The sequence below is a fragment of the Salvelinus sp. IW2-2015 genome, unplaced genomic scaffold, assembly GCF_002910315.2.
Source record: "Salvelinus sp. IW2-2015 unplaced genomic scaffold, ASM291031v2 Un_scaffold1306, whole genome shotgun sequence".
Lineage (NCBI taxonomy): Eukaryota > Metazoa > Chordata > Actinopteri > Salmoniformes > Salmonidae > Salvelinus > Salvelinus sp. IW2-2015.
The window spans coordinates 1-27,511 of NW_019942830.1; the positions used below are offsets into that span (position 1 = coordinate 1).

Consider the following 27,511-nt stretch of genomic DNA (forward strand, 5'->3'; position numbering starts at 1 on the left):
CTCCCTCCCAGGTTGGTGGGATCCGGTTCCTCTATGACAACCTGGTGGAGTCTCTGGAGCGCTACAAGGGCAGCAGCGGGTTTGGCTGTATCCTGGCCCACAGCATGGGCCTGGGCAAGACCCTGCAGGTCATCTCCTTCATAGACATCCTGCTGCGACACACCGGGGCCCACACCGTACTGGCCATCGTCCCTGTGAGTTCACCGATAGGGAGAGTGGTTGGGTGTGTGGTTTGAGTGAGTGTGTGTGTGTGTGTTTCTCTTTGTCTCTCTTCCTTTCTCTCTCCCTCTGCTCTCTCTCTGTGTGTGTGTGTGTGTGCATCTATCTAGCTTTTTCTCTCTCCCCCAGGTGAACACGCTCCAGAACTGGTTGGCAGAGTTTAACCTGTGGCTCCCATCACAAGAGGCCCTGCCCCCTGATAGTGACCCTGCCACAGTCGCAGGACGCACCTTCAGAGTCCACATCCTCAATGACGAGCACAAGTATGTAACATTATATAGTAGAGCTAGCTAACACACTGGTGTGTGTTATCTCCATAACACAAAACACACTAACTAGTATGTGTGCGTGTTTACCAATTTTGACTTGTGTGTGTGTGTGCGCCCTACAGAACCACGGTGGCCCGGGCTAAGGTAGTGGAGGACTGGTCACGTGGCGGGGGCGTGCTCCTGATGGGTTATGAGATGTACCGCCTGTTGTCCCTGAAGAAGAGCTTTGTGGCGGGCAGGAAGAAGAAGTCCAAGAAGCCCCAGGGACCCGTCATCATCGACCTGGACGAAGAGGACAGGCAGCAAGAGCTCATGAAAGGTCAGGGGTTAGAGGTCGCTGCAGGGCCAGCTGTAGGTGCTCTAGGGCCTGTAGTAGTCTGAGTAGGAGTGCTGATCTAGGATCAGGTCCCACCTGTCCATCTAATATTATTCATAGTGATCTAGAAGGCAAATCTGATCCTAGATCAGAACTCTTCCGTGAGACCCCTGAAAATGAGAAATTGCATACCAGTATAACGAGGAAACAATACAGTATAGTGAGTTGACGTTGGAGAATAATGCGTTATCGACATCTGCATAAATGACCATTATTCAAATGCCAAGGCTGATGTATTTTCTGCACATCAATAACATCATAGTAAATGAAAATGATGGTATTAATCACTACTGATAGTACATTAGAGAACGGTGTTATTTAATTTATTCATCAGGCATTCCCGTAAGCTTTGTTTTACTCTCTCCTTTCTCACACACCTACACACACATACACTCTCTCTACTCCTCAATACATTTCCTCAACCTGTGCTTTGCGCTCTCTCTACCCCTCCTCTCCACCTACCCACCCAGGTATCGAGAAGGCGCTGGCCAGGCCCGGTCCAGACGTGGTGATCTGTGACGAGGGCCACCGCATCAAGAACTACCACGCCAGCACCTCACAGGCCCTGAAGAACATTCGCTCCAGGCGACGTGTGGTCCTCACGGGCTACCCTCTCCAGAACAACCTGATAGAGTACTGGTGCATGGTGGACTTTGTCAGGCCTGACTTCCTGGGCACCAGGCAGGAGTTCAGTAACATGTTCGAGAGGCCCATTCTGAACGGGCAGTGTGTGGACAGCACGCCACAGGACGCCAGGTTGATGAGATACAGAAGCCACGTGCTGCATAGCCTGCTGGAGGGGTTCGTCCAGAGGTAAGTTCCACGAATAGGATTTCTCCTGACTTGATCAAGAATTCCCACTTTGCTCACATTATCCTCCATTCACATATTATTTGTACAACCCTTTCCCCTGACTTAACCAAAATCCTGATCTCAAGTTGTCCAGTAGCCATATGTATCGCGGGTCTCAAAGTAGCAGTGCTGGTCTAGGATCATCTGTCTATGTAATCTTGTTCATTGTGACCTAAAGGGCAAAGCTGATCCTAAGTCAGTACTCCGGCTCTGCTACATACATACATATACGACCCATTATCGCATTACTCAAGAGCAGAGAACAGCCTTACTGGTGTTTAGGGAGAAGATTTTGGGTGACCCAGGCATCATCCCCAATCCCAAATCAACCCCTAGCCCCTACTCTCTCCTATAGCTCTTTTGAATTGTCTAGGTATACTTTCTAGTAATAAGCTGATCTTTGCGCGTTGTTTCCTCCGTGTCTGTCCCAGGCGAGGCCACGACGTGCTGAGGGACCAGCTGCCCTCCAAGGACGAGCACGTGATCATGGTGCGCCTGTCGCCCCTGCAGAGGGCCCTTTACGCTGAGTTTATGGACCGCTTCAGAGAGGCAGGCAACAGCGGCTGGCTGGGCCTCAACCCGCTCAAGGCCTTCTGCGTCTGCTGCAAGGTTAGTCTGAGATGGCTTCACTGGTGCTGTGGGGTTAGACAGACAGACAGACAGATACAGAGAGMCAGACAGACAGATACAGAGAGCCAGGTAACAGCAGCTACACAATTTCGGATGATTTGGAGATGAAACGCAGGGACAAATGCTAAAACTGGGGATATTATCTTGCATTGGATTTGTGCTACAAATTCTAAAAAGTTAGCATTTGGAGACAGTGGCCAGGTAAACAAAACCGAAGCATGGATTGCTGTCATAGCTTGTCCATAGACTGCTTACAGGATAAGGAAACCAATATGTAATTTGGGTGAACTGTCCCTTTAAGCAGTCAGGCTAATCAGCCTAATCTTGACACCTGGACCAGAGTAACATTATTGTAGTCCGTTCATTAATCGTGTGTGTGTGTTTAGATCTGGAACCACCCTGACGTGCTCTATGAGACCCTTCAGAAGGAGAACCTGGCCAACGAGCAGGATTTGGACTTGGATGACATCACGGCGGCCGCTAACCCCCGCTGCCCTGGCGCTGGCCTGAAGGCCAAAGCGGCCGACTTGGCCAACAGCCGGTCCAACGTTACCCTGCCCCCGCTCAACCCCATCCAGGAGAGAGCCAATCAGGTCATCACCTACGAATGGGTACGCCTTGACACCTCTCTCTGTCTCTGTCCTCCCCACCCACCCGCTGGTTGGTTGGCTGGAATTATGTCATGTGCTTCTCCTGAGTTAGTCTGGTCAAACCACACCGAATGTTGCTGTGTCTAGTACCAGGCTACCTTAGTGTTGGGAAAAATGTAAAATAACACCATTATTGCATGAATTTCCACTGTGGGGATTCTAACGTAGGGCTGTTACTTTGACTGTATTTACGCCACACCAGCAGTCACGAGTCATGATGGCAGTCAAATTCCATGTGACCCTTTAGTCATGGTAATTAGGCTTTTCCAAGCTCTGATGCTGCTGATGGTCATTCGTAGCCTACCATACTTGCTAACTGCCTGGTACTCAGCACTCTATTGTCCCTCTAATCACTCTGACATCAATGCAAATGTTCTCAAATATCTAATCAAACACTTCATGAGAGTCCATGTTTACAAATGAAGCATTTGTTTTTATGTGAGTCCACCAGATCAGAGGCAGTAGGGATGAGCAGGGATGTTTTCTTGATAAGTGTGTGAAATTGACCATTTTCCTCCATTCAAAATGTAACGAGTCCTTTTGGGTGTCAGGGAAATGTATGGAGTAAAAAGTACATTATTTTCTTTTGGAATGTAGTGAATTAAAAGTAAAAGTTGTCAAAAATGGTAAAGTACAAATACCCCCAAAAACTACTTAAGTAGTACTTTAAAGTATTTTTACTTAAGTACTTTACACCACTGGTTTCGAGTTTGGGGATGATAATTTTCAACATCAAAATGCACCTTTTAATAAAAGCATTACGTGCGTAATCGTATTTGTGTGCACATTTGCGCTTGTGATCTACTGTCGTGTGGGCATTGCTGTGCTTATTAATGTGAAGAAATAGTCTAATAGTTTATCAACATTTTATGCTAAACGTTCTCATCTGCTGCGTCAGGCTCATTGCTTAACTTTTTTTTTTATGATGGTGATTGTATTAATTGGGATCTATCGCATCCCACAACTGTCCCGGACTATGTTTGGAATATTTATTTCTCGCACAGAATAGGTAAACTTTTGTACTATGGGGGATAATAGATTGACATAGGCTAGTGCTTTTGCTGTTCGTTAGGCCTACTCATCTTTTTGGTAAATGTGGACAGTTCTTCCGATTACCTTATATGTACCTCGGAATTTGATAAGGACGAGCGCAGTTGCGTCTCCGATGTGTCTGTCTTCACTTGTAGCCTGTGAGAAAGACCCGATCACGTGACTGAGAGCCATGTGAGCGAGAGAGGTGCTTCGGCACGCAGTGGGGAAAAGGAAATTCTAATTATTATATTCAGCCCAAGGGCACAATGGCCACTGGCTGCAAAAGGCATGGATTTTTTTAGGTGGCATTACGGCCACACAAAGATGATGCAGCCTGGAAATTTGAGGCATTATCAAGTACTTTTCAAATTGTGAATGAGAGACTGGTGAAGTGTGTACAGCCTGCGCAAGAAAACTAAGCAGAGCTCAAACCTTTCAAGCTACTTTTTTCAAATCATCATTAGTTGCATCATGCAGCCTTAGAATGTATTAAAAATCAAAACATATAGCCCAATGTTTGTATCACAACTAAAGTTACATTAATAACTCTAAATTAAGCATATTGGAGGACCTGTTTCTTTGTTAATCGCTCAACACAGAATAGCCACAAGCGCGCACTCCCTCAAATCGTTTGGAGAAAATATCCTTCATTTTATTCAGCTATGTTCAATTGTATTCTTCATACTATAATATAAAATAATGCCAYGGAATTCTAAGCAAATCTTGTCTGCTAAATGAACTAGTGTAGCCCATAGCCATATTGCATAGCCAGATCAGGGCCTAAAATAAAGACAACTCCGTTTGCTATTCTGTTCTTCTGAAATAGACTACATTTTCTTCATATGATGTTTCTTTAGACCTGTCWAMAAAAAAAAAAGTGATTTATTGTGATGGTGTAGGCTATATTATATGGATTTATTATACATTTTAAAATGTAGATGTTCCAAAGGTTTGCATCACTGGCTTGTAGGCTATGCGTGGAAGCCAGGAGATGCTAAATGTTYTTATGTTAAYTAACAGTCAWTTACCGTGAWACCGGCAGTTATTTACTTGACAATCACCGGCTGACAATGTGACCGACCACAGCCCTATTCTAACGTTATATTGTAAAACGTTAGACCTTCCCTTGGTGTGGAAGAATGGAAAGCTTCACTCACCCACTTCCTGTCCTGTTCCATCTCTGTTCAGGCCAAGGACATCATGAGCAACTACCAGACTGGAGTTCTGGAGAACTCCGCCAAGATGCTGCTGCTCTTCCATCTGATCGATGAGAGCGTGATCAGAGGAGACAAGATCCTGGTCTTCAGGTTGGACCTATTCCTACAGCTGTTTCGGAGTGTGTTTATGTACATCATCGGTTTGAATGAAGTGTTTTCTCTATGAGCGTACCCTTATACTCTAACGATGTTGACCTTTTTTCTTGCAGAGGACGGAAATGTGTGTTTTTGCTTTTTAACCTAGAAGTATCCATATGGTTGTAGTTAACTGACTTGAATGTGTTTTTAACGTGTGTGTGTGTGTGTGACCATCAGCCAGAGCTTGTCCACCCTGACTGTCATTGAAGACTTCCTGACCAGACGACCAATGCCAGCAGGCCGTGTCTCCCCGGACAACCATGGCCAGAACCATACCTGGGTCCGCAACATCAACTACTACAGTGAGTCGTCGCCATCGTCCACATGACCCTGTTCCCATGGCAACCACTACTCCCGGGGCGGTGTCAGTGTCGTCGTTCCCATGGCAACCCTTTGACTCTCTTTCTGTGTCAGCTCAGCTGTGAACCAAGATCCAATTTAGATGCCCACTAACGTACTCTGTTGTTCCAGACTATTAGACCGGAGTTGTTTTCACGGCAAATTGTCCTGTGACATGTACTTGGCTTCAAACTGATAACTTTACTCATCTACACTCTCACTTCGACATCTCAACCATCAGGGCCCATATTCATAATCTCAGAATGGGAGTGCTGATCTAGGATCAGGTCACCTCTCTCCATTCGTTATAATCTCAGCCCGAAAAAACAATGAATGGATCTGAGCGGGCCAGGTGTTTTATTTTTCTTTATGAAGTCATACGGCCCCTTACTGCACTGACCACCGCACTACACTAGATCCACTAGTGAAGTATTTTTGCATCCCAAATGGCACCCTATTCCCTACATAGTKTACTACTTTTTACCAGAGCCCTACATGGGGAAATAGGGTGCCATTTGGAACGCAAGACGATTTGACTGGAATCGTCCCATGATGCTGATGTGGTGAATGTGTCTTGTCTGTCAACCCCCAGGGTTGGATGGGAGTACGTCTGCTTCAGAGCGAGAGAGACTCATCAACCAGTTCAACGACCCAGAGAACACCTCCACGTGGGTCTTCCTCCTGTCAACGAGGTACTAGACTGTACACACACACACTGATATGCATAGAAGTGAAATTGCTGTGATCTGATGGCTTCTGCCCTTTCTAATAATTATATTTCTATGCTTATATATTGTTCAATCAAATACACAACAAATGCAGTGTTAACACAGGCAGCCCAATTCTGATTGTTTTTCCTCTAATTGGTCTTTTGACCAATCAGATCAGCTCGTTTGCCTATAATTGGGCAAACGATCAGAATTGGGCTACCTGTGCAAACGAAGACAAATACACTCAATTAGACACACTCACTCGCACAGATATTTTTTCACACACACAATTGCATATATTCCCCCTTTTGCATACACTTGATCAGCCGTTCACTTAGGCATATATACACACACACACACACAGGGTAACACACACACACACACTTGTGCATGTTGTTAATAAGCCTGTGTTGTGTGACTTGCAGGGCGGGCTGCTTGGGGGTGAACCTGATCGGGGCCAACCGGGTGGTGGTGTTTGATGCGTCGTGGAACCCGTGTCATGACGCCCAGGCGGTGTGTCGAGTGTACCGCTATGGCCAGAAGAAGCCCTGCCACATCTACCGCCTGGTCTGTGACTTTACCCTGGAGAAGAAGATTTACGACCGACAGGTCTCCAAGCAGGGCATGTCTGGTAAGAGGGGGGGGTACAGTGATGCACGATATGACTGTGTGTGGAAATTGCTGTGTGTGGGAATTAATTTGAGATACTTAAATCGGAATGAATGGCAGCGTGTAGAATTTGAAGTTGAATTATGAATGACGGCATAGTACAAGCCAGGAGAGTCTAATTAAGCAATTGGGCCCTTGGAGGTGTGCTATATGGCGAATATACCACGGCTAAGGGCTGTTCTTTTGCATGATGCAACGCGGAGTGCCTGGACACAGCCCTTAGTCGTGGTATATTGGCCATATATCACAAACCCACCAAACAGCCTTATTACTATTATAAACTGATTACCAACATAATTAGAGCAGTAAAACTAAACGTTTTGTCATACCCGTGGTATACGTTCTGATATACCATGGCTTTCAGTCAATAAGAATTCAGGGCTCAAACCACCCAGTTTTTATAGTTGGTCAGTAACACACTGTGATTGGTTGTGTCCAGACCGCGTGGTGGATGACCTGAACCCGGTTCTGACGTTCACCCGCAAGGAGGTGGAGTCTCTGCTGCACTTTGCAGAGGAGGAGCCTAACCCGACCAAAGCCCCTCCCCAGCCCCACAAAGAGATGGAGACGGTCATCAGCCAAGCCTGTCAGCTCTACCCCCACCTCATCACTAAGGTACGCTCACACACTCACTCTCTCACAGATAAACACTGTCATGCATCACTGTACATCATTACTATGGTACACGCGCAATCAATCAACCCTGTTGATCTGTACCCTACCAGGAACCCTTCCACCACGAGTCTCTGCTGGTGGACCGGAAGGAGTCCAAGCTCACTAAAGCAGAGAAGAGAGCCGCTAAGAAGAGCTACGAGGACGAGAAGCGTGCCTCCGTGCCCTACTCTCGCCCCTCCTACGCCCACTACTACCCAACCAGTGACCAGACCCTCATCAACATCCCAGCCTTTAACCAGCGCAACTGGTGAGTGACAATCTCTCTCCATTCTCTTACCTGCGCTATCACAGCACTAACAGACAGGTAACTGCCAAAATAAAGGAAACACCAGCATTGTATCTTAGTAGGGCATTGGGCCACCACGAGCCAGAACAGCTTCATTGCTCCTTATACACATGGAATTATAGATATACCTCTCCTTAATGCAACTGCTGTGTCAGATTTTGAAAAAACGTTACGGAAAAAACAAAAACCATGCAATAATCTGAGACGGCGCTCAGAACAATAGCCAAATTAGCCGCCATGTTGGAGTCAACAGAAATACGAAATTACATCATAAATATTCCCTTACCTTTGATTATCTTCATCAGAATGCAGTGCCAGGAATCCTAGTTCCACAATAAATTGTTGTTTTGTTCGATAATGTCCATTACTWATGTCCAATTAGCTAATTTTGCTAGCATGTGTAGTACACGTGTCCAAACGCTCACGCAGATGCAGGCAAACGTTGGACGAAAACTTCAAAAAGTTATATTACAAGTCGAATAAACTGGTCAAACTTAGTAGAGAATCAATCTTCAGGATGTTGTTATCATATATATCCAATAATGTTCCTACCGGAGCATTCTTTTCAGTCTCTAGAAGTAATGGAACGCATGGCGATATCATGAGGAAAGTGCGTGACCAAGAACTGGCACTCTGCCAGACCACTGACTCAAACACCTCCCATCCGGTCCCACAACACAGCATAAGCTTCATTCCACGTTCTACTGACTGTTSACATCTAGTGGCGTAGGAAGTGCAAACAGATCCATATATTACGGGGAATTGAATAGGCGATGACTTTAACATCGACCACTCTCAGAATTCTCACTTCCTGTTTGGATTTTTTCTCAGGTTCTTGCCTGCCATATGAGTTCTGTTATACTCACAGACACAATTCAAACAGTTTTAGAAACTTCAGAGCGTTTTCTATCTAATACTAATAATAATATGCATACATTAGTAACTGGGACTGAGGAGCAGGCCGTTTACTCTGGGCACCTTTCATCCAAGCTACTCAATACTGYCCCTGCAGCCATAAGAAGTTAAGGACAACAAAGTCAAGGTATTGGAGTGGCCATCACAAAGCCCTGACCTTAATCCTACAGACAATTTGTGGGCAGAACTGAAAAAGCGTGTGTGAGCAAGGAGGCCTACAAACCTGACTCATTTACACCAGCTCTGTCAGGAGGAATGGGCCAAAATTCACCCAACTTATTGTGGGAAGCTATGGAAGGCTACCCGAAATGTTTGACCTAAGTTTAAATTGTTTAACCTCTTACGTCTGAAATCCCATTAATTAGCCATTTTGCCACAACTTTGGAAGTATGCTCCAGGTCATTGTCCATTTGGAAGACCCATTTGCAACCAAGCTTTAACTTCCTGACTAATGTTGCTTCAATATATCCACATAATTTTCCTGCCTCATGTTGCCATCTATTTTGTGAAGTGCACCTGACCCTCCTGCAGCAAAGCAGCAAACCACAACATGATGCTGCCACCCCCAGTGCTTCATGGTTGGGATGGTGTTCTTCGGCTTGCCAAGTCCCCTCCCCCTTTTCCTCCAAACATAACGAATGTCATTATGGCCAAACAGTTCTATTTTTGTTTCATCAGACCAGAGGACATTTCTCAAAAAAGTATGATCTTTGTCCCCATGTGCAGTTGCAAACCGTAGTCTGGCTTTTTATGACGTTTTGGAGCAGTGGCTTCTTCCTTGCTAAGCGGACTTTCAGGTTATGACGATATAGAACTCGTTTTACTGTGGATATAGATACTTTTGTACCCGTTTCCTCCAGCATCTTCACAAGGTCCTTTGCTTTGTTTTCTGGGATTGATTTGCACTTTTCGCACCAAAGTACGTCATCTCTAGGAGACAGAACGCGTCTCCTTCCTGAGCGTATGATGTGCTGCGTGGTCCCATGGTGTTATACTTGCTACATTGTTTGTACAGATGAACGTGGTACCTTCAGGCGTTTGAAAATTTTGTGGACTTGTGGAGGTCTACAAAAAAATGTCGAGCTCTTGGCTGATTTCTTTTGATTTTCCCATGTGTCAAGCAAAGAGGCACTGATTTGAAGGTGGGCCTTGAAATACATCCACAAGTGTACACTTCCAATTGACTCAAATTATGTCATTTAGCCTATCAGAAGCTTCTAAAGCCATGACATCCATTTTCTGGAATTTTCCAAGCTGTTTAAAGGCACAGTCAATTTAGTGTATGTAAACTTCTGACCCACTGGAATTGTGTGATATAAGTGAAATAATCTGTAAACAATTTTGGAAAAATTACTTGTGTCATGCACAAATTAGTGTCCTAACCGACTTGCCAAAACTATAGTTTGTTAACAAGAAATTTGTTAGTGGTTGAAAAACGTGTTTTTAATGACTCCCAACCGTAGTAACTTCCGACTTCAACTGTAAGTGTGCTGCCATCCTGTTAGAAGGTAACAGATTATTTTATTACAATGTTAAGATGGATTTTCATTGTGTTCCATTGGTGTATTTGCCCCTAGTGGAGCTTTCTTTACTTAGACTGTACGCAAACAGGAAGTAGAGAATTCGTTCTGCACTCATAGAAGCAGCTAAAAACAACCTACGGTGCAGGTCTTTCAGTGTGTATTTCTTGTCACGCTCAGCCTTGGAAAATATTTTGTAAATTCGATTCAAGCATTTAGCTAATGATGATAATTTGTTGATTGATAGAGTTTTTACATATCAATGTTTGGTTGCATTTACTCACACAAATTGCAATGCCTTTCATGTATGATGTTAGCTGTATTACTTTGCTCGTGCGTCATGCAAACGAATTGTAAAATATACAATACTGTATTTTTTACTGTTTCTAGTGTAATATGCTTTGTTATTCTACATAGATGGTTGTACATTATTAGATAATGAAAGGAGTTAGTCAATTACCATATGAGAAAGCAATTAGCTATATTGTTTGGCATCAGCCAGATGCATGGTACGTAGCACTGCTTTGTATCATGACACTTCAAATGTTAAGTTACAGCTACAGTATTCGGTGTGAATTGAATACATAAGAAATATATCTTTCTGTGTTTTGCAGTTTACAACAAACGTTTTCAATATTTCATTCAAGAAGTCACGCCTTGGAGTTTTTGAAAGCTTATTTTAGCTATCTGTCTAGTTTTGCATGGGAACCAACTCAAGGCAGAATAGTAAGTGTTCAATTGGGTTGAGATCTGGTGACTGAGACCACACACTCTTTAAACCCCCCATGGTCATTTGAGACCTCTCTTTCAAAGTCACAGATGTTTTATTCTAGCCATAGTAGGTCAAAAACATTGGGCAACTGGGTATTTTTATACATGACTCTAAGCATGATGATGTTTATTGCTTAATTAACTCAGGAACCACACCCGTGTGGAAGCACCTGCAAATACTTCAATAGGGCTGTGCAAGCCTAAACTACTACCTATCCAAACAAATGATCCCTTTTAAAATCATTGTAACAACTGGCATTTGACAACAAAAATCACCAAATTCCTCTTGGATCACTTGAATTAGGATCTGTATTTGTCTATTTCGTAATATTAATATGTTTATATATCAGATATTATGCATTTTATCACAATTTCCACCGTTTTCAAAGCCCCAAAAGTTGTAAACAAACCAATTTCTAATAATTTAACATTGCTCGCCTAATGAAAAGGCCTGAGTCGGACATAATTCATAGATTTCAAATGTAATTGTTAGAAGGTATTTTCTCATTACCTTAATGAATCTTGTTTTCTGTCATCTTCTGAATCTTCTTTTTTGTCAAAATAACTAGGTTTTCTGTAGGGTGTTCACCCATAAAATGATTTAATTCATTGTTTATGAATCGTACATGGTTTAAAAGTTAGACGGTTTACTCAGAGGATTAAGCACGATTTAAAGTAAATAGTATGTCATTATGGCCATGGTCAAAGAGTGGTCGCTGCTCAATAGAACACTGGCACTGCTCCATGGGCAGAATGGCAGTAACTTCAAACGTCAAGTGACAAGCTAGCTAGTGGCTGCAGCCTCGTGTGTGTGATAACATGGGCTTCTCTAAATGAAATCCACAGAATACCAAACAAAATTGAGCCTGACTTTTTCCACATTTTGTTATATTACAGCCTTATTCTAAAATGGATTGAATAGTTTTTCCCCCCTCATTAATCTACACACAATAACCATAATGACAAAGCAAAAAACAGGTTTTTAGAAATGTTTGCAAATTTAATATCACATTTACATACGTATTCAGACCCTTTACTCAGTACTTTGGCACCTTTGGCAGCGATTACAGCCTCGAGTCTTCTTGGGTATGATGCTACAAGCTTGGCAGAGTTTCCCCCATTCCCATTTGGGGAGTTTCTCCCATTCTTCTCTGCAGATCCTCTCAAGCTCTGTCCAGTTGGATGGGGAGCGTCGCTGCACAGACATTTTCAGGTCTCTCCAGAGATGTTTGCTCGGGTTCAAGTCCGAGCTCTGGCTGGGCCACTCAAGGACATTCAGAGTCTTGTCCCGAAGCCACACCTGCGTTGTCTTGGCTGTGTGCTTAGGGTCGTTGTCCTATTGGAAGGTGAACCTTCACCCCAGTCTGAGGTCTTGATCGGAGCAGGTTTTCATCAAGGATCTCTCTGTACTTTGCTCCGTTCATCTTTGCCTCGATCCTGACTAGTCTCCCAGTCCCTGCCKCTGAAAAACATCCCCACAGCATGATGCTGCCACCCATACTTCACTCTCGGGATGGTGCCAGGTTTCCTCCAGACGTGACGTTTGGCATTCAGGTCAAAGAGTTCAATCTTGGTTTCATCAGACCAGAGAGTCTTGTTTCTCATGTTCTGCGAGTCTTTAGGGGCCTTATGGCAAACACCAAGCAGGCTGTCATGTGCCTTTTACTGAGTAGTGGCTTCCGTCTGGCCACTACCATAAAGGCTTGATTGGTGGAGTGCTGCAGAGATGGTTGTCCTTCTGGAAGGTTCTCTCTTCTCCACAGAGGAACTCTGGAGCTCTGTCAGTGACCATGGGGTTTTTGGTCACCTCCCTGACCAAGGCCCTTCTCCCTTGATGCTCGGTTTGGCCGGACAGCCAGATCTTTGGAAGAGTCTATGTGGTTCCAAACTACTTCCATTTAAGAATGATGGAGGCCACTGTGTTCTTGGGGACCTTTCAATGCTGCAGAAATGTTTTGGTACCTTTCCTTAGATCTGTGCCTCGACACAATCCTGTCTTGGAGCTCTACGGCGGTTCCTTAGACCTCGTGGCTTTGTTTTTGATCTGACATGCACTGTCAACTGTGGGACCTTTATATAGACAGGTGTGTGCCGGTCAATTGAATTTATCACAAGTGGACTCCAATCAAGTTGTAGAAACATCTCAAGGATGATCAATGGAAACGGGATGCACCTGAGCTCAATTTCGAGTGTCATAGCAAAGGGTCATGGTAATGAGGCCCTTAGCTAAATCTGCAAATAATAGGAGACAACCATTATGAGTCAGCAAACAATTGACCACATCACTAAAGCCCATTCATACATGTTGGTACGGTAATGGTTTGAAGGCATACAAGCAAAGAAATGAACTTAAAGGTGCTTCACATAGAGGTTCTGCATTGTGTAATTTCAGAAAATGTCCATAATATATCTCGCGCTAATAGTGGAATGATGGTGTTTGACAGTATTACTTACCCGCCAGTGTGGTGATTGGGTGTGATATTCACCTTTTGATTTCTCCCGCTAGAGCGGCATCAGTTGCTGTTCTGTAGCACCTTTTTAGCTTGCGCTCATCTAAGGACTACTCATCTAGATGATGCATCATGGGTGAATAAAATTGTATTTAAAAACTGATTGAGGTTTTACAGGATCTTGAAAAAGTGTTACGGTAATGAGACATGTCCACAGACACTGTTTTTATGTAATAAATATTTTAGTCAAATGTAAACTTCAGCTAGTTTACCGTTGTTATGAATTATGGAAATACTACAGCGACATTGTGTTTTATTATAATAAGTTTGTTTTTTCTAAATTAAATTWGTATAAAATGACCTGAGAATTTAATCCGGACGCATTTCGGTAATGAGAACGTTTACAAAATTTAGAATTTACAAAATTCTAAAGAAAATATATAAAAAATTTGACACTTTAACATAAACTATGCATCTTACTCTTGAGAACAATAGTATATTTTTGCAGGTGCATCATGGTTTTGTAACTATTTTCTACAGACATGGTTAAAACTGGTTTCATGAGATTCATCCTTCTAGCCTCCAAATTCAACCATGCCATCTGAACCACATCAGACTGTGTATGATCCTCATCCTTGTGTGTTTTGAATCCACTAGGCGTCCCAGAGCTCGGGGTGATGAGAAGCCCGTGGCCAGCGTCCGGCCCGTCCAGTCCACCCCCATTCCTATGATGCCTCGCATGGCGGGCATGGGCGTGGCAGGCTCCAGCTCAGGAGTCGGCTACCCCGTCAACTACCTGCAGAAGGCTGGCGTCTACGTCCAGAGGATTGTCACTACCACTGGTACAATACATTTCCCTGCGGGGACATTTAAAAGTTTGAATTTAAWAGAATTGGTGTTGATTAACACTGATACGCTTGCCCTGGTCCTGTTCATTAGGGCACGCTGTAGCAAAATGGTTTGCGACGTAAAATGGAAATGAGCTTTTCTTATTGGATTACGTTTAGATAGTACCTCCCCTTTTCAGAGCACTTTCTTACATGTTGTGCCTACTGAACACGGCCTAAGGGTAGGTTTAAGAATTGAAGGAATAATTGAAACACTGTGGGGCTGCATTAGGATAGACCGGTGTTATAGGGTCTATGTCCCAAATAGTACCCTATTCCCTATATAGTTCACTACTTTTGACCAGCATAGGGAATAGGGTGCCATTTGTCATGCAGCTATGTTAAGTTGACCATTCCAACTTGAAGCAATTTTAGAAGGTTAGAATAATTTCATTAAAAAAAAAAATTATACAAAATCAGTATGTCTTTAACTCCTTGTTTTTGACCTCTCAGATATAGTGATCCCAGGAGCCAACAGCACCACTGATGTCCAGGCCCGTATCGGTGCAGGAGAGAGTATCCACATGATCAAAGGTTCAAAAGGTAACAAGAACACAGCCTACAGAGCCTTCAGAAATTATTCATACCTCTTGACTTATTCCACATTTTGTTACAGCCTGAATTCAAAATTGATTAGATTTTTTTAATCACCCATCTACACACAATACCCAATAATGACAAAGTGAAAACGTGCTTTTAGAAATGTTAGCACATTTTATTGAAAATGAAATATCAAATTTACATAAATATTTACACTCCTGAGTCAATACTTTGTAGAAGCATCTTCAGCTGCGACTACGAGGTCCTTCTTGCCCAGTTGCTCAGGTTGGTCGGACGGCCAGCTCTAGGCAGAGTCTGGGTTTTTCCATATTTTTTCCATTTGCCAATGGAGACCACTGTGCTCTTGGAAACTTTCAACACTCTAGAAAAAAAATTATACTCTTCCCCAGAGAWTTTTTTTTAAATAATCCATTTTGAATTCAGGCTGTAACACAACAAAATGTGGAATATGTCAAGGGGTTTGAATACTTTCTGAAGGCACTATATACAGTGCATTTGAAAAGTATTCAGACCCCTTCTTTTTCCCCACATTTTGTTACATTACAGCCTTAATCTAAAATGTATTAAATACATTTTTTTCTTTCATCAATCTACACATAATACCCCATAATGACAGAGGGAAAACAGATTTTTAGAAATGTATGCAAATGTATAAAAAATATACCTTATTTACATAAGTATTCAGACTCTTTGCTATGAGACTCGAAATTGAGGTCAGGTGCATCCTGTTTCCATTGATAATTTTTTATATGTTTCTACAACTTGATTGGAGTCCACCTGTGGTAAATTCAATTGATTGGGCATGATTTGGAAAGGCACACACCTGTCTATATAAGGTCCCGGAGTTGACAGTGCATGTCAGAGCAAAAACCAAGCCATGAGGTCGAAGGAATTGTCGGTAGTGCTCCGAGACAGGATTGTGTCAAGGCACAGATCTGGGGAAGGGTACCAAAACATGTCTGCAGCATTGAAAGGTCCGCAAGAACACAGTGGCCTCCATCATATTTAAATGGAAGAAGTTTGGAACCACCTAAACTCATCCTAAAGCTGGCCCCCTGGCCAAACTGAGCAATCGGGGGAGCAGGGCCTTGGTCAAGGAGGTGACCAAGAACCCGATGGTCACTCTGACAGAGCTCCAGAGTTCCTCTGTGGAGATGGGAGAACCTTCCAGAAGGACAACCATCTCTGCAGCACTCCACCAATCAGGCCTTTATGGTAGTTGCCATACAGAAGCCACTCCTCAGTAAAGGGCACATCATCCCTACGGTGAAGCATGGTGGTGGCAGCATCATGCTGTGGGGATGTTTTTCAGCGGCAGGGACTGGGAGACTAGTCGGGATCGAGGGAAAGATGAACGAAGGGAAGTACAGAGAGATCCTTGATGAAAACCTGCTCCAGAGCGCTCAGGACCTCAGACTGGGGAGAAGGTTCACTTCAAACAGGACAACGACCCTAAGCGCACATAGCCAAGACAATGCGGGTCAGCTTTGGAACAAGTCTCTGAATGTCCTTGAGTGGCCAGCCCGAGAGCCCGGACTTGAACCCGATGGAACATTCTCTGGAGCAGAACCTGAAAGCTGTGCCAGCGAAGCTCCCATCCAACTACAGAGCCTTGAGAGGATCTGCAGAGAAGAATGGGAGTAACTCCCCATTACAGGTGTGCCAAGGTTGTAGATCAATACCCAAGGGACTCGAGGCTGTAATCGTTGCCAAAGGTCTTCAACAAAGTACTGCGTAAAGGTCTGAATACTTATGTAATGTGATATTTCAGTAAAAATAATTACACTGACTCAAAAATAAAGAACACGTTAAACAACCAATGTAACATCCAATCAATCACACTTACTGTGCTGAAATCAAACTGTCCACTTAGGAAGCAACACTGTTTGACAATAAATGTCACATGCTGTTGTGCCAATGGATAGAACAAGAGGTGGACATTAATGGCAATTAGCGCACAACCCCCAATAAAGGAGTGGTTCTGCAGGTGGTGACCACAGACCACTTCTCAGTTCCTGCTTCTCGCTGATGTTGTGGTCACTTTTGAATGCTGGCCGGTGCTTTCACTCTAGTGGTAGGCATAAGACGGAGTCTACAATCACACAAGTGTCTCAGGTAGTGCAGCTCATCCCGGATGGCACATCAATGCGACTGTGGCAAGAAGAGTTTGCTGTGTCTGTCGCGAGCGTATGTCCCGAGCATGGAGGCGTACCAGAGACAGGCCAGTACATCAGGTAGACGTGGAGGAGGCCGTAGGAGGGCAACAGGACGCTACCTCCCCTTTGTGCAAGGAGGAGCACTGCCAGAAGCCCTGCACAAATGACCTCCAGCAGGCCCACAATGTGCCATGTGTCTGCTCAAACGGTCAGAAACAACCTTCAGAAGGTGTATGAGGGCGCTACGTCACAGGTGGGGGTTGTGCTTACAGCCCAACACCGTGCAGGCGTTTGGCATTCTGCCGGCGAGAACACCAAGATTGGCAAATTCGCCACTGGCGCCCTGTGCTTTTCACAGATGAAAGCAGGTTCACACTGAGCACATGTGACAGAGTCTGGAGACGTCGTGCATGGACACGTGTCTGCTGCCTGCAAATCCCTCCGCATGACGGCCTTGGTCGGCGGACTGGCGTCGTCATGGATGTGGGGCAAAACGGTAGATTTACTACTTGGTGCGGCACACTACAACCAGACACTTCAATGTGTCGCAAAGGCTGACACTGAACTGCCTTTAGGTACCGAGATGAGATACCTACAGGACCCTTCGTGAGACATATGCTGCAGTAAGCGACAAATATAGGCTGACAGGAATTCAGCATCAATGACAAGACAATAAGCTAGAAAACTCATAAATGAGCTGCGAAAGTAGTGTCAGAAGTTCTGCAAAGCAGGCAAGACACTTGATGCATATGAGACTACAACCACACCGTGACCCAACAACTGAAATCAATTGAAAGCCACTGGGACATCAATGATCTGCAGACCTCCAACCAATGCCACGATTGCACAACAAAACGTCAGGAAGGTTGAGCGAGAAAATAGCTTCTTGATCAAGTCTAGGAAGTAGAGAGATACCACTCAGGAAGAGCCAATACCGACCTACATCAAGGACAATGCCAAGGCAGTTGTTAGGGAGAGGCATAATACAGCAACAGTGGAGGCCAACCACACTACTGAGCCTTCAATAATTTGATGTTTTAAAGACAAATATAACATCAAAGTTCGGATACCAGCATGATAAAGGTGGCTTTCACTTTATTTTGAGTGTGACTCCAAATCCAGCCTCATGGGTTATAAACTTTGATTTCCAGTCGATATTTTTGATGTGATTTGTTGATTCAGCACATTCAACTATGTAAAGGAAAAAGTATTTAATAAGAATATTTCATTCATTCAGATCTAGGATGTGTTATTTTAGTGTTCCCTTTATTTTTTTGAGCAGTGTATATACATTTGCAAAAATGTATTTTTGTTTTTGCTTTGTCATTATGGTGTTTGTGTGTAGTTTGATGAGGGGGGAAAAGGTCATGTTAAAGTATGGCTGTGACGTAACAAAATGTTGATAGAGTAAAGCGGTTTGAATACTTTCCGAATGCACTGTATACTGTAGAAGCTGTGGCCCCATATTTACCTGCATGTCGTCAAATTACTTCTCTACATACTCTAATCCAAATACTGTACACACCTTAGAGAGTGGTTTACAACAGCTACATGGGCACCTGAATTCCCCAAGTTATCTCATTTAGATAAAGGGCTCGGTACATTAACCTAAGCATCAAAACTGACTGGTGCTTCCTTGCAACCTTATTTTTGTCTGAATACMTTTTATACTTTTATTAGTTGTTGTCGTGAGAGGAGAGCTTGCAAGTAAGCATTTAATTGCACTGCGTTAACTTTTCTGTATCCTGTGCATATGACAAAGTTTGATTTGCTATCATCCATTAACTGGAGTCTTCCTCACAGGTACCTACATCAAGACCAATGATGGCAGGATTTTTGCCGTCCGCTCAGGGAAGCTCAGCAGAGCAGTGCAGGGAGGAACTGCTACCAACAGAGGTGCACTATAAGTTAAATTACATTACATTTGATAAGGAATCCATTTGACAGGATATGATAGATCCAATTGACTTGGTATACAGTCTACAGAGAGAACCAGAGTGGACCTAGTACCGAGCCCTGGGGGTCACAAGTAGTGAGACCTCATCAATATGCAGACTTAAGGGAATCTAGTTGTAGCACTGTTTGAAAAATGAATAGTTACTCGCCATTTTTACCCTCTATTTTCCTCAGGTTCCCAGGTTTCACTTCTTCACGCCATCGGTAACGGCTGTTCGTCTCCCGCGGAGCGCCAACGGCTGACCCCCGACAGCGCCTTGTGGCCCTCCACCCCCGAGAGCCCCGAGATCCTACGCGAGCTCAGCCGCTATGCCGTCACCGCGGATACCGTCACCGTGGGCAATGAGCTGCCATCACCATCGGACACGTTTACAGGGGACAGAGGGGGAGGGGGAAGAACGCAGCAGCACAATCAAACCACAGAATCGGACCACAGCCGGCAGTTCAGAGATGACATCGGAATGAGCATCAGCGACGCTCTGCAACGCTCCAAACGCAAGATGGCCGAGAGCCGTGGACACAAGCAGGCAGGGGGAAAACGCAGCTCGACAGCAGCCGGTTTCCCCGGCCTCTCCCTGGGCAGCGGCGGCCTCAGCTTCCCCCCCCTGAACCAGGCCTTGGATGGACACATGAGCCACCCGCTGCTGATGGGAGGCAATTCCTCATCCCCCTTCCTCCAGTCAGCAGGACAGACTCTGGGAGACCTGCAGGCCATGTTCCCCTCGGCAGGGGCGGACCTCCTCAACCACGCCTCCTCAGCCACAGGAAGCAACGGACACCTCCCCTCCTCCTCCACCACCTCCTCCTCCACCAACACCATGCCTGTGTCCCCTGCCTCCACCACCCTGCCCCCCTACCTAATGAATCCCAGTGTGGCCGACCTTCTGTCCCCAGGCTTCCCTCTGAACTACAGTCAGTCCCTGCTGCCTGATCCCAGGATGTACCCCAACACCCTGGGAGGAGGCCCAGCCAGCTCTGGAGGAAGCTCCAGTTTCCTCTCCCACTACCCCTCTTCCCCCTCCAGCCTCCTGGGTGCAGCCCTGAGCCAGCCTGACACCCATCACATGTCCACGGACAACGGCGGCAGCAGCTCGGACGATGACGTCATCGAGGTAACAGGACAATGAGCCAGCATTCRTTAACCCTGAGTGGATAAGTTGCAAAAACAAACAACTCCCCGCCCTAACCTGGCTAACCCTCTTAGCCCCCCTCCACAAACACACACACACACAGACTCCTATGAGCGGGCAAGTGAGAGGGAACGAGGCGTACCTCAATGTGCTTACCAAGACAAAGTAACAAAATCCTTATGCTGAATATCTTACTGAAGAGACTGAAGATTTGCCCGAGCCCCTGAGGTTGGTGAGGCTGAGCACCAGAGACCATGGATGGGAATGGATGGACTTGTTGTTGTAGGGGACCAGTTGGTTGAACATGGGGCTTCTAAGCACTGCCTCCACCGCTATGTCTTCTAGCATGGCCGTGCAGTTATTTTACCCCCATGACGATTACTGAGGCCTGTCAGGACTCTATCTCGTCGGAGCGCACATCAGATGGTACTATGTGATCGTCTGTTGGACCGTTTGCATTCAAAATATAAAAAAATGTGATTTTAGAGCCGTTAGCTGTTTGATAGACATTGTAGCAAACCCAGTTGGAAAGGATGAGAAGACAATATACACTCCCCTATAAATTTATTTGGACAGTGAAGCTAACATTTTTACATTTGCCTCTATACTCCAGCATTTTGAATTTGAGATCAAGTTTTTCATGAGGCAACAGTACAAAATATCACCCTTTTTTTTGTGTATTTTCATACATACAGTGCCTTCAGAAAGTATTCACATCTCTTGACTTATTACACATTTTGATGTTACAGCCTGAATTCAAAATAGATTGAATATGTTTTGTGAAAACATGTTTTGAAATGTTTTGAAAATGAAATACAGACATCTCATTTACATAAGTATTCACACCCCTGAATCAATACTTTGTAGTAGCACCTTAGACAGTGATTACAGCTGTGGATCTTTCTGGGTACGTCTGTCAGAGCTTTCCACACCTGGATTGTGCAACATTTGGCCATTATTCTTTTCAAAATTCAAATTTGTTCATCATTCAAGTAGATGTAAGTCAAAACTAACTTGACCACTCAGGAACATTCACAGTCTTCTTGGAAAGCAACTTGTATAGATTTAGCCTTGTTTTGTAGGTTATTGTCTAGCTGAAAGGTGGCTTCATCTCCCAGTGTCTGGTGGAAAGTAGACTGAACCAGGTTTTCCTTTAGGATGTTACCTGTGCTTAGCTCCATTCTGTTTATTTTTTATCTTGAAAAACTCCCCAGTCCTTATCGATTAAAAGCATACCCGTAACATGTGGTACTCAGTAATTTGTTGCATTGGATTTGCCTATACAATACACTTTGTATTCAGGACAAAAGGTTAATTGCTTTGCCACATTTTTTGCTAAATTACTTTAGTGCCTTGTTGCAAACAAAATGCATGTTGTAGAATATTTTTTTTCTGTACAGGCTTCTTTCTTTTCACACCGTCAATTATGTTAGAATTGTGTAGTAACTACAATGTTGTTGCTCCATCCTCAGGAGAAAACTATCACAGCCATTCAAATCTGTAACGGTTTTAATGTTACTATTGGCCTCATGGTAAAATCCCTGAATGGTTTCCTTCCTTTCCGGCAACTGAGTAAGGAAGTACGCCTGTATCTTTGTAGTGACTGGGTGTATTCATACACCATCCAAAGTGTAATTAATAACTTCACCATGCTCAAAGGGATATTCAATGTGTACTGTTTTTAACAAAGGGGTTGAATACTTATTGACTCAAGACATTTCAGATTTTCCTTTTCAATTAATTTGTAAACATTTTGAAAAACATAATTCCACTTCGACATTGTGGGGTATTATGTGTAGGCCAGTGACAATTCATTTTAAATTCAGGCAGGCTGTAACAACAAAATGTGGAAAAAGTCAAGGGGTGTGAATATTTTCTGAAGGCAATGTATCTGTTTTACCATTTAGAAATGAAAGCACTATGTGTCTAGTCCCCCCATTTGAATACGTAATATTTTTTTTTACATAAGTATTTGGACATTTACTTACAGTGTATTAAAGTAGTCAAGTTTCTCCGTGGTTGGTCAGTACCTTTCTCGGTCTGTGATGTCATGTCAAAATCATTGTGAGTGGAATGGATCGGGCCTCAAGGTTCTGTTTCTCCACTGGAATAAAATCTGCAATTGGACATGGAATAAGCCTACTGGAGTTATTATGTAACTCACACTTTTTTGTGGAGTTTCAGTTTACGCTCTACTCCCTATTTCACCATACACTCCTCACAACCTCCACTCTACCCACCCACTACTGCTTACTTCCTTGTCCTCTTCCTTACACCCTGTTTCTAGTTGATCATGTTTTTTTCCACCTCACTTCGGAACCTCAACCTTTTTCTAATTGGCCATGTCTTGTGTCTATCAAATGATTTAGCCAATCATCCCAGTCCTTTTAACAGGGAACACTATTTCCTTGGAGAAGGAATCCCCATCCTCCCTCTCAATCCAAATAGTTACACTGTGCTTATTATTTCTTAGTGTTATCATGAAGAGAACATGATCTATATGTTGTTTAAGTAACAGTGTTATTTTATAACAACTTGATAATGTTAGCTTGCCTTGACTAGTTTGTCATTTATCTTATTGTATGAATTTACCAAGATTCTTTATTTATAATGATGGAAACAAATTCATTTGCTGTATTATTATATATTTTTTTTATTACTTTTTTTCCCCCTTCTCTTTTTATCCACGTTGATCTTTTGACCCGTGTCTGTGGAAGAGCAGAGCATTGGCACAGACTGACTGTGTCCCTCCCGTCACCCCCATATGACAACTGTGTTACTTCGTTAATGTTATTTTAACATAATAAAACACACTTCTCCTGCGTTGTTACTTCATTTTATTATTACACTGACAAAAACAATTATGGGCTTTGTATGTTCTACGCACAGATGTTTTTTGAAGTTACAGTGCATTTGAAAAGTATTCAGACCCCTTGACTTTTTCCACATTTTATGTTACAGCCTTATACACACAATACCCCATAATGACAAAGCAAAAACAGTTTTGTTTAGTTTTCTTTGCAAATCTATAAAAAATAAACTGATCACATTTACGGAAGTATTCAGACCCTTTACGCAGTACTTTGTTGAAGCACCTTTGGCAGTTATTACAGCCTTGAGTCTTCTTGGGTATGACGCTACAAGCTTGGCACACCTGTAATTGGGGAGTTACTCCCATTTTTTTTTCTGCAGATCCTCTCAAGGTCTAACAGTTTGGATGGAGAGTGTCGCTGCACAGCTTTTTTCAGGACTCCAGAGATGTTCGATCGGGTTCAAGTCCGGGCTCTGGCTGAGCCACTCACGGACATTCAGAGACTTGTTCCAAAGCCACTCCTGCATTGTCTTGGCTATGTGCTTAGGGTCGTTGTCCTGTTGGAAGGTGAACCTTCTCCCCAGTCTGAGGTCCTGAGCACTCTGGAGCAGGTTTTCATCAAGGATCTCTCTGTACTTTCCTTCGTTCATCTTTCCCTCAATCATGACTAGTCTCCCAGTCCCTGAAAAACATCCCCACAGCATGATTCTGCCACCACCGTGCTTCATCGTAGGGATGGTGCCAGGTTTCCTCGACGTGAAGCTTAGCATTCAGGCCAAAGAGTTCAATCTTAGTTTCATCAGACCAGAGAATCTTGATTTGCATGGTCAGAGTCCTTTAGGTGCCTTTGGGCAAACTCCAAGCGGGCTGTCATGTACCTTTTACTGAGGAGTGGCTTCCGTCTGGCACTCTACCATAAAGGCCTGATTGGTGGAGTGCTGCAGAGATGGTTGTCCTTCTGGAATGTTCTCCCATCTCCACAGAGGAATTCTGGAGCTCTGTCAGAGTGACCATCGGGTTCTTGGTCACCTCCCTGAACAAGGCCCTTCTCCCCCGATTGCTTAGTTTGGCTGGGCGGCCAGCTCTAAGAAGAGTCTTGGTGGTTCCAACCTTCTTCCATTTAAGGATGGAGGCCACTGTGTTCTTGGGACCTTCAATGCTGCAGAATTATTTTTTTTGCTACCCTTTCCCAGATCTGTGCCTCGACACAATCCTGTCTCGGAGCTCTATGGACAATTCCTTTGACCTCATGGCTTGGTTTTTGCTCTGACATGCACTGTCAACTGTGGGACCTTATATAGACAGGTGTGTGCCTTTCCAAATCATGTCCAATCAATTGATTTAACCACATCTCAAGGATGATGAATGGAAACAGGACGCACCTGGGCGTCAACCTAATTCATTGGATTGAATGTCATATCTCATAGCAAAGAGTCTGAATACTTATATAAATAAGGTATTTCTGTTTATTTTTTATAAATTAGCAAAAATGTCAAACCTGTTTTCGCTCTGTCATCATGGGTTATTGTGTGCAGATTGAGGATTTTTTTTTAAATGTAATACATTTTAGAATAAAATGCACTGTATATGCACATGGAAACATACCAATATGCAAAATGTATTTTTTATTGAAATTACATCAAAATATACATTTGACAAAACATGTCAACAATGATCAGTAATAATCTACAGTATATTCCATGAATTATGTTCAACTCGACCTTCAATTGCACTCTTGCAGCTGGAAATCTATGAAACGCCCATGTGAGGATAATGGATTTGAATATGATGCGCTTATGATGAAACTATGCGTACATCCTTTCATTAAGACAATTGAGGGTAATGGATTTACAGAATGTATGGGAGCAAACACTACGCTCTTTTTTTGACACTTCATTGCAGTCAGCCTAGCACATCAGTAAATATGACATCTTACGTATTTGGCTGGAATTTCACACCTTAGTGTAAACTAGCACACAAATGCATCACCTTTATAAAAACAAACCAATCACAAAAAAATGTGCATTGGTCCATTCAAGCCTAAAGGCAAATAAAATCAAGCAGCATCAGTGGCCTCTAGGAGTTGTTTTGCATAGTTAACAACCAATATTAGTACTTCCTTAAGACACATAACAGGCTTTCTTTGTCTCCTTGGCTCTCGGATACAAAATACTACTGTACTATACACTACTAAATACTCAAAAAGACCGAGGCCTGTCATCACATGGGGGAAAAAACAGCTAAGCTATGCTCATTGGTGATTCCGTGCACTTTTTTTTGCTCAAGGTAGAATTAACATACAAAGACCAAACTTTGAAATTAGAAATAGTTCAGCAGTAGATGTAACAAAATCATCATTTCACCAATGTAAGGCACTGGTACTTTTGGGCATTAGGCAGAATGCAGGTTGGTCTTCCAAACATAGCCCTACGGCGAGCCTTACAGTAAAGCTTTATTAAAGCTTCATTTGAATACAGTAATAGTTTATGGCTGCTGTTTGTGAGCTTGGTTTTGGCGGAATGCCTGGTTAGGACACCAGCCGTTTCTTAGCCATGTAGGTATTGGACACCTGGCTCATGATGACCAGGGTGCTGAGGGTAGGACACAGTGCTGCCAGGTACCAGGTGTATCCTCCCACAGCACCTGTAAACCACACTGAGCATATGCCCAGGAGCAGACTGACACTTCCCAGCAGGTAAGTGACTAGGCCAGATGCTGCGTGGTAGCGCTTCAGCTTAGCCAGGGACCACCCCTTAGCCAGGGAGTGGTAGAGGAGGGGCAGAGCGGCCAGAGACTGCACCCCAACAACACACAATGTCCCCAGGCCCACCAGGCCGTGCCACGAGGCGAAGTGGGGCTTGCCGTTCAGGTGCTTGTTGTAGAAGATGGATGCCAGGCCCAGGGTGGCACAGCTGGCACAGAGGCACTGCAGCATCCAGTGGACACGCCCCTTGGTCTTGTGGGAAAGCTTCCGAATGGGAGAGCAATGTGGAGAGAAGAGGAGCACAGCCTCTGTCATGCAGAGGGAGAACTAAGAGGGAAGAGGGGGATCAAGAGAACGGCAAGAAAAGAAGGTGAGAGTGGTGGAGGAAAGATGGAATGACCGTGAACTGTTGTAACACTTCTGAGACATTTGAATGAGATGAATTCACAGATTACATTATGCACACACAGATGTGTCACCTTACCGCCAGTGTCATCAGGAAAGGGTGCCAAGAGAACAAACCTGAAAAACAGATCAACCCCAAAAATATTGTCTCGTTTCATCAACTCAATATAAAGTATTCCATGTGTTATATGCAGATATGGAACAGCATTGATGGGTGCTCTGCTTCTGGCGCCAAGGCTAGGTTACTCACTTGTTCCAGGCTTGGCCAATACCGTGATAAACACAGTGAAGACAACACAAAGCACGTGAGTCAGTATCCCACATGCGACTTTCCCAAAACTGTAAATTCGGGGCTCTGATTCGGAGAGTTTCGCCATGGTTTCCCGCCTTTCCCTCGTACAAGAGACGGACAGGCAGAACTGTGCGCATCCAACGTCAGGGCAACCACATTTGAACCCACAGCTACCTTTTTACCCCACAAGGGGGAGTTGATTCCTTTTCCTGAAAACAGAAAAGCTGACTTTTTTGTATATTCCTCGAAACACATAGTGAAAGTTAATACCAAAGCATAACACCATTAAATTCCTCACTAAATTGATTCAGTAAAGTAGAATATGCTTAACGAGAAAGCTATTGCAAACCGTTATTGACAAGTGAGAGTGGGATAAGCACGTCAAACAGTAGCCTACCACAATAACCACACGTGTTGCTAAATAAGACTTATACCTACCGGAATGTAAATATTTAAATTGCATAGAGATTATGAAAATGGTCCTTAATTGCGCGCAATGTTCTATTCTCAATCAGCATGACTATGCGACGTTTGCTTGACGTTGAAATTCTGGCTGCGGTGTGACGTGGAAAGAATCACTATACACTTCCTACTTTCTCAGGTGCATTTTGGGGATTGTAGTTCAGTTAAGCAGTTGCGTTCCAGTATTTCAAAGCTTTTGGAATGCACTGAGCGCATTCTTCCTTATCATGACCCGACTACATAAAGAGAGGTGTTAATTACTTAATTTCCATTGTGGAACAGGCTGGATTCCAACTGTTGCACCAACACTGTGTTATATTCAGAAGGAAATGCTAAAAAAAAAAAGGAATGATCATGGAGCACAAACCATCAGCTGGCCTACATTGTCTTTTCTTCACTGCACTGATTAACCTTTCCTAATCATTATT

General features: G+C 43.8%; 2 protein-coding genes across 2 annotated transcripts; one reads left to right on the plus strand and one right to left on the minus strand.

Moving 5' to 3' along the window:
* Positions 1-13: 13 nt before the first annotated feature.
* On the plus strand, positions 14-23,230 carry LOC112070378 (helicase ARIP4-like). Its single transcript, XM_024137797.2, has 16 exons — positions 14-194; positions 349-482; positions 611-807; positions 1,335-1,677; positions 2,148-2,325; positions 2,733-2,957; positions 5,217-5,335; positions 5,561-5,685; positions 6,315-6,414; positions 6,858-7,063; positions 7,541-7,716; positions 7,827-8,023; positions 14,376-14,560; positions 15,059-15,148; positions 19,126-19,218; positions 19,453-23,230. The coding sequence occupies exons 1-16, from the start codon at positions 105-107 to the stop codon at positions 20,403-20,405; spliced, it is 3,411 nt and encodes a 1,136-aa protein (XP_023993565.2). The 5' UTR covers positions 14-104; the 3' UTR covers positions 20,406-23,230.
* Positions 23,231-24,830: 1,600 nt separating this feature from the next.
* Positions 24,831-27,194, minus strand: cyb561d2 (cytochrome b561 family, member D2). Its single transcript, XM_024137782.2, has 4 exons — positions 27,060-27,194; positions 26,580-26,830; positions 26,409-26,446; positions 24,831-26,251 (listed from the first exon to the last, which is right to left on the minus strand). The coding sequence occupies exons 2-4, from the start codon at positions 26,704-26,706 to the stop codon at positions 25,748-25,750; spliced, it is 669 nt and encodes a 222-aa protein (XP_023993550.1). The 5' UTR covers positions 26,707-26,830; positions 27,060-27,194; the 3' UTR covers positions 24,831-25,747.
* Positions 27,195-27,511: the final 317 nt, after the last annotated feature.

Excerpts from the sequence above, each read along its gene's own strand:
- LOC112070378 (XM_024137797.2), top strand. The coding sequence starts at position 105 with ATGGGCCTGGGCAAGACCCTGCAGGTCATCTCCTTCATAGACATCCTG. Across the intron at positions 1,678-2,147 it reads CTGGAGGGGTTCGTCCAGAG|GCGAGGCCACGACGTGCTGA; the intron begins GTAAGTTCCACG and ends TGTCTGTCCCAG. Across the intron at positions 7,064-7,540 it reads CTCCAAGCAGGGCATGTCTG|ACCGCGTGGTGGATGACCTG; the intron begins GTAAGAGGGGGG and ends GGTTGTGTCCAG.
- cyb561d2 (XM_024137782.2), bottom strand. The coding sequence starts at position 26,706 with ATGGCGAAACTCTCCGAATCAGAGCCCCGAATTTACAGTTTTGGGAAA. Across the intron at positions 26,447-26,579 it reads ATTGGCCAAGCCTGGAACAA|GTTTGTTCTCTTGGCACCCT; the intron begins GTGAGTAACCTA and ends TCTGTTTTTCAG. Across the intron at positions 26,252-26,408 it reads CTTTCCTGATGACACTGGCG|TTCTCCCTCTGCATGACAGA; the intron begins GTAAGGTGACAC and ends CTTCCCTCTTAG.